Source organism: Oryza glaberrima, chromosome 1 (genome assembly GCF_000147395.1).
Source record: "Oryza glaberrima chromosome 1, OglaRS2, whole genome shotgun sequence".
Taxonomy (NCBI): Eukaryota; Viridiplantae; Streptophyta; class Magnoliopsida; order Poales; family Poaceae; genus Oryza; species Oryza glaberrima.
In genome coordinates this window covers 23,542,786-23,558,499 of record NC_068326.1, presented here as the reverse complement: position 1 = coordinate 23,558,499, position 15,714 = coordinate 23,542,786, and the positions used below count along the sequence as shown (strand labels likewise).

Here is a 15,714-nt window from a genome sequence, read left to right as displayed (position 1 = left end):
GGAGTATTCCGAACCTGTCCACGAAATAGGGAATTTCATGGACGGAACTCGAAAGAGTGTAACAACCTAATCGTCTCGGTGACGGAGTATGGGCATAAATGGGTTGGTGGTGGCGGGGCCGCACACCAGCCGCAGACGGCGCCAAAGCTGCGTGCGGTGCGAGAGAATCTTGCAGGTTCTAGAGCCGGCAGCCTGCGCTGTGCGGCGTAGCTGGCTCTCGGCTCTAGCTGCTGGTGGCCTGTGGCCGGCCACTGGCCAGCCTACCGCATGCGGGTGGCCGCGACGCGCGCCTTCCTGCCCCGTGCCGCCGCGCCACGTGGCAGGAGAAGGCCACCGAGGCGTTTGCGGCCGTCGGGCCATGGGAAAAAAAAAAAAAACGTTTCGAGGGGCGACCCGCTGAGCTCGCCGAGCCGGGCTGGCCTGAACAGCCCGTGCCAGCTTGGATGGGCTGGCCTCGTACCCTCACCACCAGGCCGAGCTAGGCTGGACTGGGGAAAGTTGTTACGCTGCTCTTTTTCGTTTTATATATATACTTCGGCTGTTCCGCTCTGGATCGTAATGTGCCAAAGGCATATGCTAAGATCACATAACGTGCATATTAGCTGTTAACCTTTCAAAATGTGTGCTATTCAGAATGCTACTATTTCTTGTTTTACATAAATAATTTCAAATTGGACATGGTGGATTCAAAACGTTGTCTTGAAAAAACTCAATGTAAGTGCTATAGCTCTCTCACGAGTAGAGTAGGAAGGCAAAGCAAAAATTACAGAAAGTGTCCGTGCACGTAATAAACTCTCTGCTTTTTTGCCAGTTGCCACTAGTTTAGCATCACCGTTTCGCGAGTTGCCGGAATTCCCCTATCGCCGTCCTCGTCCTCGGCCGCGGACTCCACGCCGTCCCTGTCCGTGCGAGATCTCCATCCCAATTTCATCGCCGAACACTCCCCGCCTCGTCGTCGTCGCAACCACGGCGCCTCCTCCTCCTCCTCGACGAGACGGCCGCGGGTGCCTACGCCCCGTGCCCGCGTGAAGCTTCTGGCTGACGTACCCGCCGCCATCCTCCTCGGTCCCGGCCTTCCTGTCCCTCAAAAGTTTCGCGACCATCTCGATGGCTGCGCCGGCGTCGTCGGTCATCAGCAGCCTCTCCGCGACCTCGGCCGGCGCCACCTCCACCTCCCGCAGCAGCGCCTCGATCTCCGGGAAGAGCGGGTGGTCGTCGCCGGCGACGCCGTGGTAGGTGGCGGCGAGCTCCCTGAACGCGCCGAAGCCGAGGTAGCCCATGTGCACGTGCATGTCCATCCGGCCTGGGCGGAGCAGCGCCTGGTCGAGCCGGTCCACGTGCGTCGTCGTGAAGATGAGGATCCGCTCGTGGCCGCTGCTGGACCAGAGGCCGTCCACCATGTTGAGCAGCCCAGACAAAGTCACCTGCGACGTCGCGCGGTACATGGCAACACAAAAAAAAAAAAAAACGCACAGCTTTGTAAGCGACACGGTAGCATCTGATCAGTTTTGCTAACCTAAGTTTGAGATTGAATTGATGGTTGGGATTTCTCTTTTTGGATGTCTCTTAATCTGATCTTCCTTTGCAATGGTGCTGAGACTGTGAAAACGATTGAGCTTATCACCAAATTTGTTTGTTTTCAAGACGTGACTGATGCGTGTGTGTGTTCATTTTTAGTGCGGGGTCATGGCCGATGGTGTACGTATGATTGTATCCTTGTTGTACCTCACAAAATGGCAAAGTTGACAACGCACGCGAGACAAACCAAACAAAAATTATGCGCTCTCTTAAAGTTGTGAAACGGTAAAACAACTAGTAGTAGTAAGATATTATGAGAACGAGTATAAAATTTGTGTGCTTTTTAGAAAGGAAGATTTGTAATCTACAAGTGCATGTGCATGTGCATGTGCATGTGTACGCACTAGATTTTAGAAAAGCTTTAGTTATTACATCTTTAATATAAGTTTTAACCATGATTGTTTTCCCGAACAAAGATTTTACCCTGCTAGCCTGTCCTGATTTAGAATCAGGAATTTACGCTTCGAATCTCACAAGAACAAGGAATTTAGCCTGTCGTTTGGCTAGTTCAAAGTTTAAGCCTTTTGTTTCGCTTACCATGCACAATTTACAGTTACAGAGCTAATGAGGTGTATTAATTAGTACTACTAAGCACTACTAATACTGACCTTACGATTCACGGAAGGCGTGTTGCTTCCGTCAGGGCCTCCATGCGGTTCCCTCCGCGGCGCCGCGACGACGGCGCAGTCGACATCCTCGATCAACAATATGGACCTGTTCTTCATCCGGATCAGCAGCTTCCGCAGCTCGGTGTTGGAGCGGACGCCGCCGAGCTCGAGGTCGTAGACGTCGAAGCGGAGGTGGTTGGAGATCGCGGCGACCAGGCTGGACTTGCCGGTGCCGGGGGGGCCGTGGATGAGGTACCCCCTCTTCCACGCCCTCCCCGTCCGCTCGTAGTACTCCTTCCTGCCCAGGAACCTGTCCAGGTCGTCCACCACCGCCTCCCGCAGCGCGGCGTCCATGGCCAGCGTCGCGAACGTCGAGGCGTTGCGGAGCCTCACGGGCCGCCACTTGCCCCACTCGTTGCTGTACAGCTTCGCCTGCCTCTGCCCCTGGGACATGGCCGCGACGCGGGCCATGACGGCCGGGAGGTACGCGCCGAGCACCATGTCCTTGTGCCGCCCGTCGAAGCTCAGCTTGAACACCTCCCGCGCGTCGTCCCCGCCCCGCCGCCTGCCGCCGCCGCCGCCGCCGTGGCTGCTCAGGCGCCACGTCAGCTCCGCCCCGTCGAACACGTCCACGACCGCCGTGCCGGGGCGCATGGCGAGCGTGATCTGCTCCGCGCCGGCGCCGCGCGGCAGGCTCGCCTTCATCAGCGGCACGGGCGCCGCGGCGAGGAGGGTGGAGACGTACGCCTTGGCCGCGAGGAAGACGCGGTTGTAGAAGGCGCCGTCGAACTCCTCGATGACCACGCAGTGGCGGCGGGACGAGGGTGGCGGCAGGAGGAGCAGCGCGCCCAGGGCCGTGTCCGGGAGGACGTCGGCGACGATCCGGCGCAGCAGCATGGCAGCGCCCACGACGGAGGAGGCCGCCGTGATGGCGTTCTTGTACCGTTCCAGAGCTTCGCTGTTCGGAGACGCCATGGCTGTCCTCGCTGCAGCTGCAGTGGGAGGCTCTGATTAAGGTTTTCGATCTAATCAAGTGTTTGAGTGGTTTCAGTAACAGAGATTAGCATTCAGCAGGTGAGGAGAGCTTTTGGAGTGGTTGCCGAAAGGGAATACCTTATTATAAACATTGTAAAGGTCGGTTTAATTGGTTGGTGTTTGATCACTCTGTCATGTAATTAACCACCGTATACTAATGTTTGTTGTGTAGGTTGTGATTAATGTTTGCTTAGGAAGGAGATTAGTGGGTGCTGACTAGCTAACAGTTCGGTCTACCGTGTAAAGCACTTCAGTCAGTCAACAGGTGCCCTCTGAGTTTGCCAAGGAAAACACCCGGAAATTTCGAACGTACATTTCAAAAACTGCGATTTAATTGGTTGTGCGGCTTGGGGTCTTTCTTTAACGTTTGGTAATCACTCTGAGATAGCCTTTTGTCCACATAGTACATTGATTTATATGTGAAATTTCAAATAAATGTATCTTATACCCCCTCTAAATTACTTGTGTTGGCAGTTTTCATACTGTAACTAACACTCCATGTTACACTTTACACCCATAAAAACTATCCATATCGGTCAAATTATGGCTTGTTTAGGTTCCAAAATTTTTTTTCTAAAAACATCGAATTAAATCTTTGGACACATGTATAGAGTATTAAATATAGATAAATAGAAAAACTAATTGTAAAGTTTGTATGGAAATAGTGAGACAAATATTTTGAGCCTAATTAGTCCATGATTAGCCATAAGTGCTACAGTAACTCACATGTGCTAATGATGGATTAATTAAGCTTAATAAATTCATCTCGTTGTTTTCAGACAAGTTATGAAATTAGTTTTTTTATTCATGTCCGAAAACCCTTTTCGATATCTGGAATTAGGCTTAATAAATTCATCTCGCTGTTTCCAGACAAGTTATGAAATTAGTTTTTTTATTCGTGTCCAAAAAACCTTTTCGATATCCGGTCAAACGTCGAATGTGACACCTAAAATTTTCTTTCCGCGAACTATTATTACCCCCTCCTAGACTAGCAAAAGTTGATCTAGCTAGTGGCTTGACCACCACATCACTTTTCATTGCACATAGGTATTGCCAGTCAGTCCAATCAACAACAAAGACGCACCACAAATCCACGATCGTTCTCGCCTCGTTTCTCTGTTTTTGTCTCTACCTCCAGTGTCGGCAATGTTGAGCCATCCTGACCGGTGGCACAATAATCTTCTGACCAGTAGAGCCCACCCACTAGAACCCTAACACATGGAGGCAAATGGAGCAGAGCTGTATCGTAGAACCCTAACACATGGAGGCAAATGCATTTGAGGCTTGGTTTAGTTTCAAATTTTTTCTTTAAACTTTTAACTTTTCTATCATATCAAAACTTTTCTACACACAAACTTTCAACTTTTGCATCACATCATTTTAATTTTAATCAAATTTTTAGTTTTAATGTGAACTAAACCACCCCTGAGCTCAAGGAGGGGAGTGGCCTAGCATAGCGGGTTACAGACTGACAGGCATGGTGGCAGTAGAATGAGAAGATCTCTATAGTGCACGTTGAAAATGACACAAAAGCTGACAGCAGCCAGCAGGCGAAGTTGATGTCCATCACAACGCACATTTTTAAGTGAGCCACGTTTTTCCGTGCTCAATTTTAATAAATTTAAAAACATAAGTCACGCATAAAGTAATATTCATGTTTTATTGTCTCATAACAACAAAAATACTAATTACTCCATTCGTCTCATTTTAAGTGCAGTGATGATTTTTTGTGCCAAATTTTAATCGTCCGTCTTATTTAAAAATTTTAATCGTCCCGTTTTAAGGAGCATTTTGTGAATGTATAGTCCAAGAATGATTGGACGCGGTTAGTAAAACCACATTGGCGTTTTTATGACTTCTGTATGAAATTAATGGCATTAAAGTAATTGAATGAAAATAAGTGGCAGGTGTACGAACAATTGAATCGAAATAAGTGGCAGGTGTACAAATATAGGTGAACATTGTCTGGCAAACTGCAAGAAGAATCACTAGAGACATGGTGGTGGAACAAGTGAAGACTTGGATACATCATCGCACTTTTCAAGGCTTAAATCCCACTATCTACCTCCGTGCTAATACAAGTGCAGTCGTGAGTTTTATCTAACTTTTAACCTTCCGTCATATTTAAAAAAATTATAAAAAAATTAAAATAAAATAATCACACATAAAATACTATTCATGTTTTATCATCTAATAACATAAAAGTAGTAATCATATTTTTTTTTTAAAATAACATAGATAGTCAAACGGAAAAACTCACAACTACACTTATATTGGGATGGAGGTAGTAATACTTACCATTATGCTCATAAAAAAATACATTTACACTTTTAATGGAATTTTGGTGGAACCAGCCCACTAAAATTTAAATTTAGACTTAACACGGTACTTGAATTTACGGTTATTTACTCTTTCGATGGTAGATGGCGTACATGTTTACAGCGAGGCGTCTGTAGTGAATAGGGGTCTTCTTAATAGGGGTAAGATGTGAGTGTGTGCGTGTTGTGAACTCTTGTGTTTGTACTGTATTCTTAAAAAAAGGGGCTTGTTTGGTTGTCACTTTGAACTCAACACAAAGCTTTATGTGGAGGTGAGAGAACTTATATAAACAAAGAGTGTTGATTTCTTTACAAGAGCTAGCTTCTTATATATTTCAAGATAAATACATTAAATGTACCGGTGAAAAAAATATGAGAAAAAAATAGAGACAATTTTATAGCTCATCTATTATACATATTAGCTCTAATATAAAATTATAACTAATAGCTGGCTCTACTATTATATTTGGTTATTGATCATAGCCTGATGATAGATTACATTAAATGTCACCAGTGGCTCCCGGCTAGTATAGGCAGCTTCACAGGTTTGCCAGTGAAAACTCCATTTAATTTTAATATTGATGTGTGAATTGTTATGAAATTTGTACAGTAAATATTAGTTACATTGAAGTTTATCTGGGCCCAAAAAAAAATTTTGGTTCCGCCACTTAGGGCTAATTTGTGTGTGGGAGCTTCTAGTTGCTGCAGCTTCTCTCAGAATCAAATGCTCTTCTAAGCATACCAGCTTTTGGTTAAATTATTTGTAGAATCCAGAAAATAAACTAGAAGTTAGAAGTCAGAAGCTGAAAAACTTAACTTTTCTAGATTCCCAGCTATTTCTCAAAACATAAACTTTCCAAACAGGCACTTAGGCCCTGTTTCTTTCAATTTGGGATTATTATAATCTAGATTATTGAGTCAGATTACTATAAGCTAGATTGTTATAATCTGTAGTAGAATAAGCGGTTAGTTTGTTTCTTTCCTAGATTATTAGAGCCTAGATTATTGGGTTTGCAAGTCTAAAGAGGGAGTGGGTGGCATGGTGGGTAATTTTTCATCCAATAATCTGAAAAAAGCTCACATAAATGAGCTTATCAAATTATAATAAGCTGGCTTCGGATTATAAAAAACTACTTCAATAAGTTGTCTGTTTCTTTCAGTTTACTCTTAATAATCTAGATTATATAATCCCAAACTGAAAAAAATAAGGTCTTAGAGCAGGTACAATAAGATAATTAGGTTGGCTCCAAAATTTCTCACACCACCTTAATCCTATATTAAGGGGGAAGAATTGAAGCGAGAGAAACGAGCGAGCGCTTAATCTAGCGTCGGGCGGTAGCGCAGCCTCCCACGCCGTATAGCCTGCATGCAGCCCGTGAAGGCGATTAAAAACGCGTTATATGGGCCCCACAAGGAACCCGCCTGATCCCATCCTCCAGCTCTCATCGCATCTCATCCAACTGCCCAAATCGGCGTCGACGCTCACGTTACTCTTCCTCTTCCGCCCCTACGCGCGAAATCACCTCCAGCCTTGGGCGTGAAATCGCCAGCGATACTTGGTGTTCCTCTCCCTCTTCCACCCCTACGTGCAAAATCCCCTCCGTCTGTGCATGCGAAATCGCCGGCGACGCCTCCTGTTCTTCCTCCACTTCCGCTCATGCTCCTGGCTCATCCGCTGATCTGACTGGTGGTCGCATTGGTGCTCATATGTGAGGTTGCTGCTGCTATTATGTAATGTGGATTCTCAAGTTGATTAGTATCGATCAACTTTCGTATACATACAACATACATAGACATATTTGCTGAATATTCTTGCTTGGATTGACTTGCCTGTTGGACTAATCCGGCAAGATAAGTGAATACAACAACTAATTACAAAGGAACAAACTGAATGATGTATCTGTTTTGTTTCAGGAACATATGTGCTCTTTTGTCCACTGAATAATGATGCACTTCTTTCACAAATAAAGTTTTTAGTTTCACAAATACCTTACTGAAAATCATGTTGTGTGTATTTGTGGTGTACCAAAATAGCCACAAAGATAGAGGTTAGTACTGATCACAACAGCTGATATACCCACACAAGTATTTAATATTTTTATGCTTTAACCAAGACATCTTATAGCTAACTTATAGCTAGCTTGTTGTATGAGTTAGCTTTTAAGTTAGCTCTACTTAATATGACAAAATTTTAGAGCTAGCTGCCAGCTGCACTATTGACCTTACTCTTAGTGCACTGATGGTAGGTCATCAGTCATCACGTATTCACATGGATAAACGTACTTCGAAGTACCGGGAACCGGGTTATACAGGAGAACAAATATATCTCTTCAAGTACTCCAGTTACTTGCTAAGGGCATTCCCAACCCAAGACACTAGCCATAGTTTCCATAAACTCCACATCATCAAGAAACTAGTACTAGACACTACTCTTCCAATACAAACACTATTATTACATACTTCAATTTAATGCTACTTATCTCTCATGACGTTTTGGATGTTGTGTAGAAACCATGTCTGGTTTCCCTCTCTTTCCTCATTTATTCACTTGTCACATCATTTTTTATCCTAGGTGACAGCTTATTTAATGCTATGGACATTATCATGGTTATCGGATTGGAAATGACCTAATAGCTCGTTTCTTGTTTTGCCCGGGGGATTGACACATTAATCATGTTTGGATTAGATGCGATTGCTTTCGTCGCCTGGAGCTCAGGCGACCGTGGATCCGCTCCATGGCACCAGCCCAGGCGAGCAGAAGAGCGCGTATCATGCAGGTTTGGTGGTTGCTTCAGGAGGTGGTGTTTGGATCGAGGGACTTAACTTTAGTCCCTATATTTAAATACTAATTTAGTGTATTAAATATAGACTACTTACAAAACTAATTATATAAATAAAAGCTATTTCGCGAGACAAGTTTTTCAAGCCTAATTAATCCATAATTAGATAATGTTTAATGTAGCATCACATAGGCTAATCATTGATTAATTAGGCTTAATAGATTCATCTCGCGAATTAGTCTAAGATTATGTATGGGTTTTTATTAATAGTCTACATTTAATATTTATAATTAGTGTCCAAACATCTAATATGATAGGGACTTAAAAGTTTTAGTCCCATATAAACAGGGTCTCAGATTGGTCTCCGGCCAGGTGAATCCATCTTTGGAAGCCAACAAATTACTCCATATGTCCCTAAATATCTCTAAATATATGATACCGTTGATTTTTTTAATATATTTGATCGTTCGTTTTATTAAAAAATTTTAAATAATTTTTAATTTTTTCATATCATTTGATTTATTGTTAAATATACTTATAGTTTTACATATTTCACAGAAGTTTTTTAATAAGACGAATGATTAAAATCAACGGTTATATAGTTTTACATATTTCATAAAGTTTTTAACAAGATGAACGATAGAAAAATATCAGCGGTTTAGGGACGGAGGGACTACCAAACAGCCCCCCAAAAATGCTTCGTTGCACTTGCAGGCTGCAGCAGGATAGGCACGGAGGCGCCATCGTCGTCACCAGCCGCGGCGCACGACCACGACCGCGACCGCGGTGGGCGGCGTAACCGCGCTAGCTCCGCCGTGCCGCCTCACCTCGCCCTCCCTCCCACCCCGCCGTACGTCCCGAGCGCCCACCTCCAACGCAGCTCCTCCTACCTCCGCTTCGCCGTACGCATTTTTAATGTCATCACCAGCATTAATTTTTCACCGCTTAAATAAATTTTCGAGCTCAGACGGCGCCACCGGCCGGCTGCGTCGTCGCCATAGCCCATGCTCTCGCATACCTCGAGATCCGCCGCGGTTGCTTTCGCTCTCCCTGATCTGATCATCCCCCACTCGAATTCTCCCCCTCCTTTTTTTTCTCAGCCGCGGAAAAGAAAAAACAGATAAAAAGAAAGAAAAGGGGAATCTTGGAGCCCGCGGCCCGTTTTGCAGCCTCACCCCTCAACTGTCCGTCGTTAATCGCGGGGCCCTCCCCTCCCCGTCGCTGCTGTGGTTGCTGTCGTGCCGTGTGGGCGTCACAACGAATAATCAATGGCCTCTCCTGCATCACCAAGAAGAGAAGAGGAAGGAAAAAAAATCAGAGAGAGGGAGAGGAGTAAAAAAAAAGAAGAAGAAGAAAAGGAGAAGGGAGACAGGGGAGTCAGTCTTCTCCCTCTGCCTCCGTGCCTGCGCCTTTGCTTCGGAGTCCGCCAAGTTTAGATTCGAGGAGGAGAAGGGAAGAGAAGAGAAGAGAAGAGCTCTCCCCTCCCTCTGCGGCGTGTCGGAGCAGGCGATTGGCTCCGTTCCAACAGTCCAAGACGAGGATTATTTTACAAAGGTTAGGTCTTGCCGCCGCCCCGCTGCCGCTTGTCTGTCTCTCTCCCTTCTCAAGTGTGCCTCATTTGTTGACTTTGCTAATCCCCAAATCTGATTTGGCTCCCCCGCATTGCGCGCGGCGGCAACCTCTTCCTGGTGCGCTTGCCACATCAGCCTGGCCATGAACAAAGTTTTCGCTTTTTTTTTATGCGGGAGAGATGGGGATGATTATGCTTGAGGGGGGATCTTGAGCGTGTGTGTAGGATCGAGGGTTTTGAACCTGATTTCTGAAAGCGCCTGGTTTGTGAGGCTCAAGAGTCTCTGCTTTTTGCCGGTTTGAGCTTTTAACGAAGGAGGCGATGGGCTCTGTTCTGCTGAATTAGCCACCTCGAGGATGGGGAGGTTGAAGGATTGAAGCTCTCTTTTCCTTTCGCAGAAGTAATCGCCTGTGTTCTGGCCTCTCTGTGGATATGTTTCAGAGCTTACCTGTAGCGTCGAGTTTGTCTGCAACGAAAATTGCTGGTGAATGTTTCAGATGTTATATATTCCATCCATTTGAGATTCTCAAAATTGGTTTTGGCTCTGTTTAGGATGTTTAATGCCTCAAGTTCCTAGTTGGTCCACCTATTTGATTAACTCCACACATAGAAGAGCAGAAGTTGGTACATCCTTGCTGTGCATTGTTGAAACTATTTGCCCGTTCTGTAGTGATCTGAAAGATGTCACATTCTGCGTGCGATCCCTTCTGTAATGCGGTCAGTGGTCGTTTTGGGAAAGCAAGCATTTCAGCAACAGAGTGGGATATTTGATATCTACAGGCCTTAGTAATGCTCATTTTACAGACTTTTCAGCACAATAGGTTGTGTCTGTTTCCTTGCATTGTTAAAGTTAGAAGGTTCCCTATATATATGAAAAAAATGCAATGCGGAAGAAAGGAACAGAGTAACATATTTGAATCGTAAACAGTGAGCTGGGTCAAATAATTTATAGCTATCAAGAAATTGTCTTGTTTGTCTTTCGGGCTTTAAAACAATGTGTGAACTCCTCGTTTTGGAAGAAAAACTCTGACATGAAATTACTATACTGTTTTCTATGTACACCGTTTTCCATTGAACCGTTGAGTTTGTTTGTTGTTTACAGAAGCTGCCTTTTATAATGCGATTGTTAAATGACTTGATGTATAGCTTTATATTTTCTGTGTATCTATTTGTATTTGGATATGTGAACATGGTTGGATATGAACTTAAGCTCTTTCTTGATTGACTTAGGGTGTAGGATCCTGATTTTGTTCTTGAGGTATGTCCTCAACCAGTTCTTCACAGCCACCAGCATCGTCAGATAGAGAATCTACACCAGCCAGTGATAATGCAACATCTCCTGATTCAGATGGTAAGCAGCATATCATTTTCTTATATGATCTCTCATTCTCTCTACATGACTGCACTACATACATTATTATTCCCTTTCTTATCTTCCAATTTATCCTTCATGGATTTTGCAGGCACGAATTCTGCTGGACCCGCAAGAAGCAGAATTGCACTGCAGTTGGATCAGCGGTCATTGCATTTTTCTGTTACTGCTTGGGTAAATGGATTAAGCACAACAACTAGAACTTTCAGCAATTATTGCATTGCACATATTTTCTATTCTCTGAAATCAATTCAATGCTGAAGATCACGCTCTTGTCTCAAAATCCCATTGGTGTCTATATAAGAATACTTTTTCTAGGGCACCCTCATTGGCCTAAAAAAGGTCAGTTTTAGAATTCTTCACAAGTGAGTTAATGTTCAGAATTCATTAGATATATTATCACATAATAGACTGATGAGCATATATTATATCAGAATACCAGATGAGATTGGTGTAGCCATTTATTTATTTCCCTCCTTAATGATTATTTGCTCTTTAGTTCCATAGGAACAATATTTAGTATACTTTTTAAGTGCTCGCCAGTACAAAATTTCAACTTTAGTTTGGGGATTAATTTGTATGCCTTGTTTTAGCTTCCATGTATTAATCATGAGCACAAATTTACACAGCTTTTAGTTAACATGTTTAAATTACTTTAGCTGATTGTCAGATTATCTTTATCACACACACAACACATTTGTTTCCTCTGTTTTTTATAGGTTCTTATTGTTGCATTGATTGGAATCCTTCCACTGACACCACGACAACTGCAATACAAGGGATATCGTTTGTCACTTCTCGGCACAACCTGCACCACAGGCTATGCTTTGTTTGCTTTTTATCGGGTTAGTAACATGTCATCTGTTTTATTCTTCCCTTCTTAGATACCTTGCACAACTTTTACCATTTTTCCTTTTGTTCAGCTACCAAGAGCAGGAAACATGCATGCCGCTCAGATCTTTCACCATGTAGCTTCGTCAAAGGATTTTATACCATTCATGTACTGTCTTATGTTTGTCATGTCTAAACTGCACTTGAAGCGTAAGCATGGCTTGTTTACTGACATAATGTATTCTTCATATTTCCACCTAAACACCTTTCCTAGTACTTGACACGATAATATTTTTTGACAGTTGTTTTGGTACCAGTGATTTGCTGGGCACTTGAACATGTGGCCAGATTTCTACGGCGCCATTTTACTAATTCCTCTCTATACAGGTAAATGAACTCAACAGATTATAAGCACAAAATCGATGAAGAGTATGTTTGTCTTGCCTTCTATGCATATGCTGTTGTGCTATCATTCACATATTTAGGATAAGGCAGTTGAGGCATTATCTTCCCATTCTTGGTTTATGCTGCTATATTGACTAAACATTTTGATTACATGGCTTTTACTACTTCATCTCTCTGGGTGTGCAATACCTGTAAAACCATCACAATGCAATGAAGAAAACAATATGGCTGTACATGCCCTAGTCCATCAGTTGTAAATCAATATGTGCAGGAAACTGTCATAAATGTTGAATAGTATAGGAAGAAGGGAAGATATACTACGAATATTGGACATTCTATATTGAGCCTCGGAGGGCTAGGTATATATAGGAGTACATAGTGAGGAGATAAGGAATGATTACAGATAAGGAAGGAACCATACAAACCAATCCTATCCTAATATGACTCTAACTACCATATAAACAAAAAAACATAAATACTTTATGTGCAGGAAATCTGCATGGCAATAAGTTGATAAAAAACAAAACAACCCTGCAATACTTTGCCTGCCGAACATACTGGTAAATGTGTTATAACATTTGAACGCATTGTGAATTTGTAGGACATATCTGGAGAAACCTTGCACATGGGTTGAGACAAACACAACTGCAGTCAAATTCCTGAGTTCAAATGCGGAGATTTTGTTGGGATTTCTTTTGATTTTGTCTCTGTTCTCGTCAGTAGAGTCCTACCCTTCAGTTTTAATTCCCCCATTCCCATTAACCATTCATCTTAATCTCTTATTACTTTTTACTTCTGTTGTGTAGGCGACAACGCAATCCTATGCAAACGTTCATGTACTGGCAGGTTAGTTTTTTACATAAACACTGATTAATTTCTCCAAATGACATATTTCTCTTTTTTTTTTGTTGACTACAATGCTGCAACAAGACTTATCTTTCAGGTTTTTCTATGATATCATTTGTCATCACAATTAGGAATTTGGAGTGTTCTTTTTATATCTAGTATAATATACTTTTATTTTTCTTGCGTGGATATCATCTTATCCACTATAAACAAGTGCTTCTTTAGTTGTACATCAAACAGAATAAGTACCAAATGACGCTTAATTTTGCACCGCACATGCTGGCTAAAATGCTGGTGACGAGCTCGTCCAAATGCGAATAGCTATATTTCAATAATCTCAGGATGCCAGCCAAGGGAAAAGGTGCTCCCATGGCTGAACAAAATTACCAATTAAGTGTATGCAATATTTGCATTTAAAAGATAATTTGGGCAATTTTAGTTACTTCTGCTCTCAGTTGTAAACCGCAAACCGCGCCCCTGCATTTAAATGAATGCTTGTCGGGTTGTAGAGAAAATTTATTATTTATTAATGTTATAGTCACAGAAAATTTCTAGCAAATCACTATCTCACTCTGTTTACCCGCTATTGCAGCTACTGAAGCTCATGTATCACTCTCCTTTCACTGCCGGTTATCACAGAGCTATCTGGCTTAAAATTGGCCGTACAGTTAATCCCTATATCCATCGCTACACTCCTTTTCTTCATGACCCGATAAATGCTGGCATGAGATGGTGGTTCAGGTAGCATGGATATGGCTCAATTAATCATGTAAAGGTGTTTTTGGTTACAGTTCACAGTTAACACATGGAGGATCTTTTCAGTATGTTGTAGTTTGCGAGCGACATGTTTAGTAACTTTTCTTTTTGCGATGTTGCGCTGATATTACTTTTAGTTACTGACAAGTAATTCTTGTAACTTTACCTTGACTGTAGAACTAGTTTAGACCTTAGTAATATGGCCAATACCATGAAGTGAAAAATGGAAAAGCAATTTATTATTATGATGCAACTGGATTCTGCTACTGATTTGTATCAGACCACTTCATGTACCATCCCAAAATATAAGTTTTGGGTAGGATATGGGCATTAAGAAGGTTACACACGAAATTAAATGGAAAAATGTATGTGGATAAATTGTTTATATCTTAAGATAACTTTTAAATGCTATAAGTTATTAAATTTTGGGACGAAGAGATCAGCTGGTTTCAGGCCCTGGGCCATGTAGATGCGTTTGGTTGCAAGAATGGAATGGGATGGGATGGGACGAACCCACTTTTGAGGTTGTTTGGTTGAGGGGTGAGTGGGATGGGATGGTCCCTGGAGAGGAATATTCCTCTCAGATCCGGGACCAACCGATCGGGCAAATTCTGGCGGACGAACTCGTCCCAGTTGGGACGAGCGAACGGCGTGACCCGCTCGAGCTCGAGGCCAGCCTGCGCGCTCGCCCTACTCGCCCTTAGGAGCAGCGGTAAACACCGGCGGGCTCGGCGACGGCGACCGCGGCTGCGGGGGCTCGGCTCGGCGACCGCGGGGGCTCAACGACGGCGACCGTGGAGGCTTGACGACGGTGACCGCGGGGGGCTCGGCTCGGCGACGGCGACCGCGGGGGGCTCGGCTCGGCGACCGCGGCCGTGGGGGGGCTTGTCTCGGTGACTGCGGGGGACTGGACGACGGTGACCGCGGGGGGCTGGACGACGGCGACCGGCGGGGGCTCAGCGATGGCGGCCGACGGGCTCGGCGACGACGACCGCGGCCACAGGGGCTCGGTTCGGCGACCGCGGGGGGCTCGGCGACGGCGACCGTGGAGGCTCGACGACGGCGACCGCGGCCGTGGGGTGGCTCGGCTCGGTGACCGCGGGGGACTGGACGACGGCGACCGGCGGGGGCTTAGCGACAGTGACCGCGGGGGGCTCAGCGACGGTGACGGCGGATCTAGTGGTGGGGAGGGCGGTGGAGGCGGATCCGCATCCTCTGCCTGCTCGCCGCCGGCCTGCTCCTCCAACCGCACCCCTGCTCGCCCGTCCGTGCTCCTCCTCTGTTCGTCCGCCTACTCGCAATATTGCGCCGCTCCTCCTCCTCGCTGCCAGCCATCGTCGCACCTCCGCTCGCTCTCCTCTTTCTCGCTGACGGTGATAGCAAACGGCGCCCATCCCATCTCTAGTTCATCCCTTCAACCAAACAAAAAATTAGGATTGTCCCATCCTACAAACCAAACACGTAAATGGAATCATCCCAACCCCAAAATCAGGAATGGTTTCATCCCATCCCAGCTAGTCCCGAAACCAAACACACGCTAAGATGACTAGTGCATATTCCAGGGGCAATTTTTGCAACAGTACATGAAAATGCAGTGCCGCAATATATCAAGAAT

The 15,714-nt window shown here is 44.5% G+C and overlaps 2 protein-coding genes across 3 annotated transcripts; one reads left to right on the top strand and one right to left on the bottom strand.

Moving 5' to 3' along the window:
• Window positions 1-702: 702 nt before the first annotated feature.
• Window positions 703-3,260, bottom strand: LOC127767725 (AAA-ATPase At3g50940-like). The gene is made up of 2 exons (XM_052293162.1): window positions 2,187-3,260; window positions 703-1,424 (listed from the first exon to the last, which is right to left on the bottom strand). The coding sequence occupies exons 1-2, from the start codon at window positions 3,159-3,161 to the stop codon at window positions 858-860; spliced, it is 1,542 nt and encodes a 513-aa protein (XP_052149122.1). The 5' UTR covers window positions 3,162-3,260; the 3' UTR covers window positions 703-857.
• Window positions 3,261-9,485: 6,225 nt separating this feature from the next.
• LOC127760247 (uncharacterized) lies at window positions 9,486-14,378 on the top strand. Of its 2 annotated transcripts, none has more exons than XM_052284470.1 (9): window positions 9,486-9,873; window positions 11,120-11,240; window positions 11,353-11,435; window positions 11,981-12,106; window positions 12,185-12,302; window positions 12,395-12,479; window positions 13,099-13,212; window positions 13,304-13,343; window positions 13,936-14,378. In XM_052284470.1, exons 2-9 carry the CDS (start codon window positions 11,150-11,152, stop codon window positions 14,086-14,088), a joined length of 810 nt encoding a protein of 269 aa, XP_052140430.1. In that variant the 5' UTR covers window positions 9,486-9,873; window positions 11,120-11,149; the 3' UTR covers window positions 14,089-14,378. The 2 variants fall into 2 exon arrangements, with proteins under 2 accessions (XP_052140430.1, XP_052140431.1); XM_052284471.1 differs by lacking the exon at window positions 9,486-9,873 and adding an exon at window positions 9,916-10,373.
• Window positions 14,379-15,714: the final 1,336 nt, after the last annotated feature.

What these genes read in the sequence shown, in the direction of transcription:
- LOC127767725 (XM_052293162.1), bottom strand. Translation starts at nt 3,161, where the DNA reads ATGGCGTCTCCGAACAGCGAAGCTCTGGAACGGTACAAGAACGCCATC. An exon ending in CGCCTTCCGTGAATCGTAAG is followed by an intron (nt 1,425 to 2,186) that starts GTCAGTATTAGT and finishes GCGACGTCGCAG; the next exon opens with GTGACTTTGTCTGGGCTGCT.
- LOC127760247 (XM_052284470.1), top strand. Translation starts at nt 11,150, where the DNA reads ATGTCCTCAACCAGTTCTTCACAGCCACCAGCATCGTCAGATAGAGAA. An exon ending in CTTTGTTTGCTTTTTATCGG is followed by an intron (nt 12,107 to 12,184) that starts GTTAGTAACATG and finishes CCTTTTGTTCAG; the next exon opens with CTACCAAGAGCAGGAAACAT. An exon ending in TTGATTTTGTCTCTGTTCTC is followed by an intron (nt 13,213 to 13,303) that starts GTCAGTAGAGTC and finishes TCTGTTGTGTAG; the next exon opens with GCGACAACGCAATCCTATGC.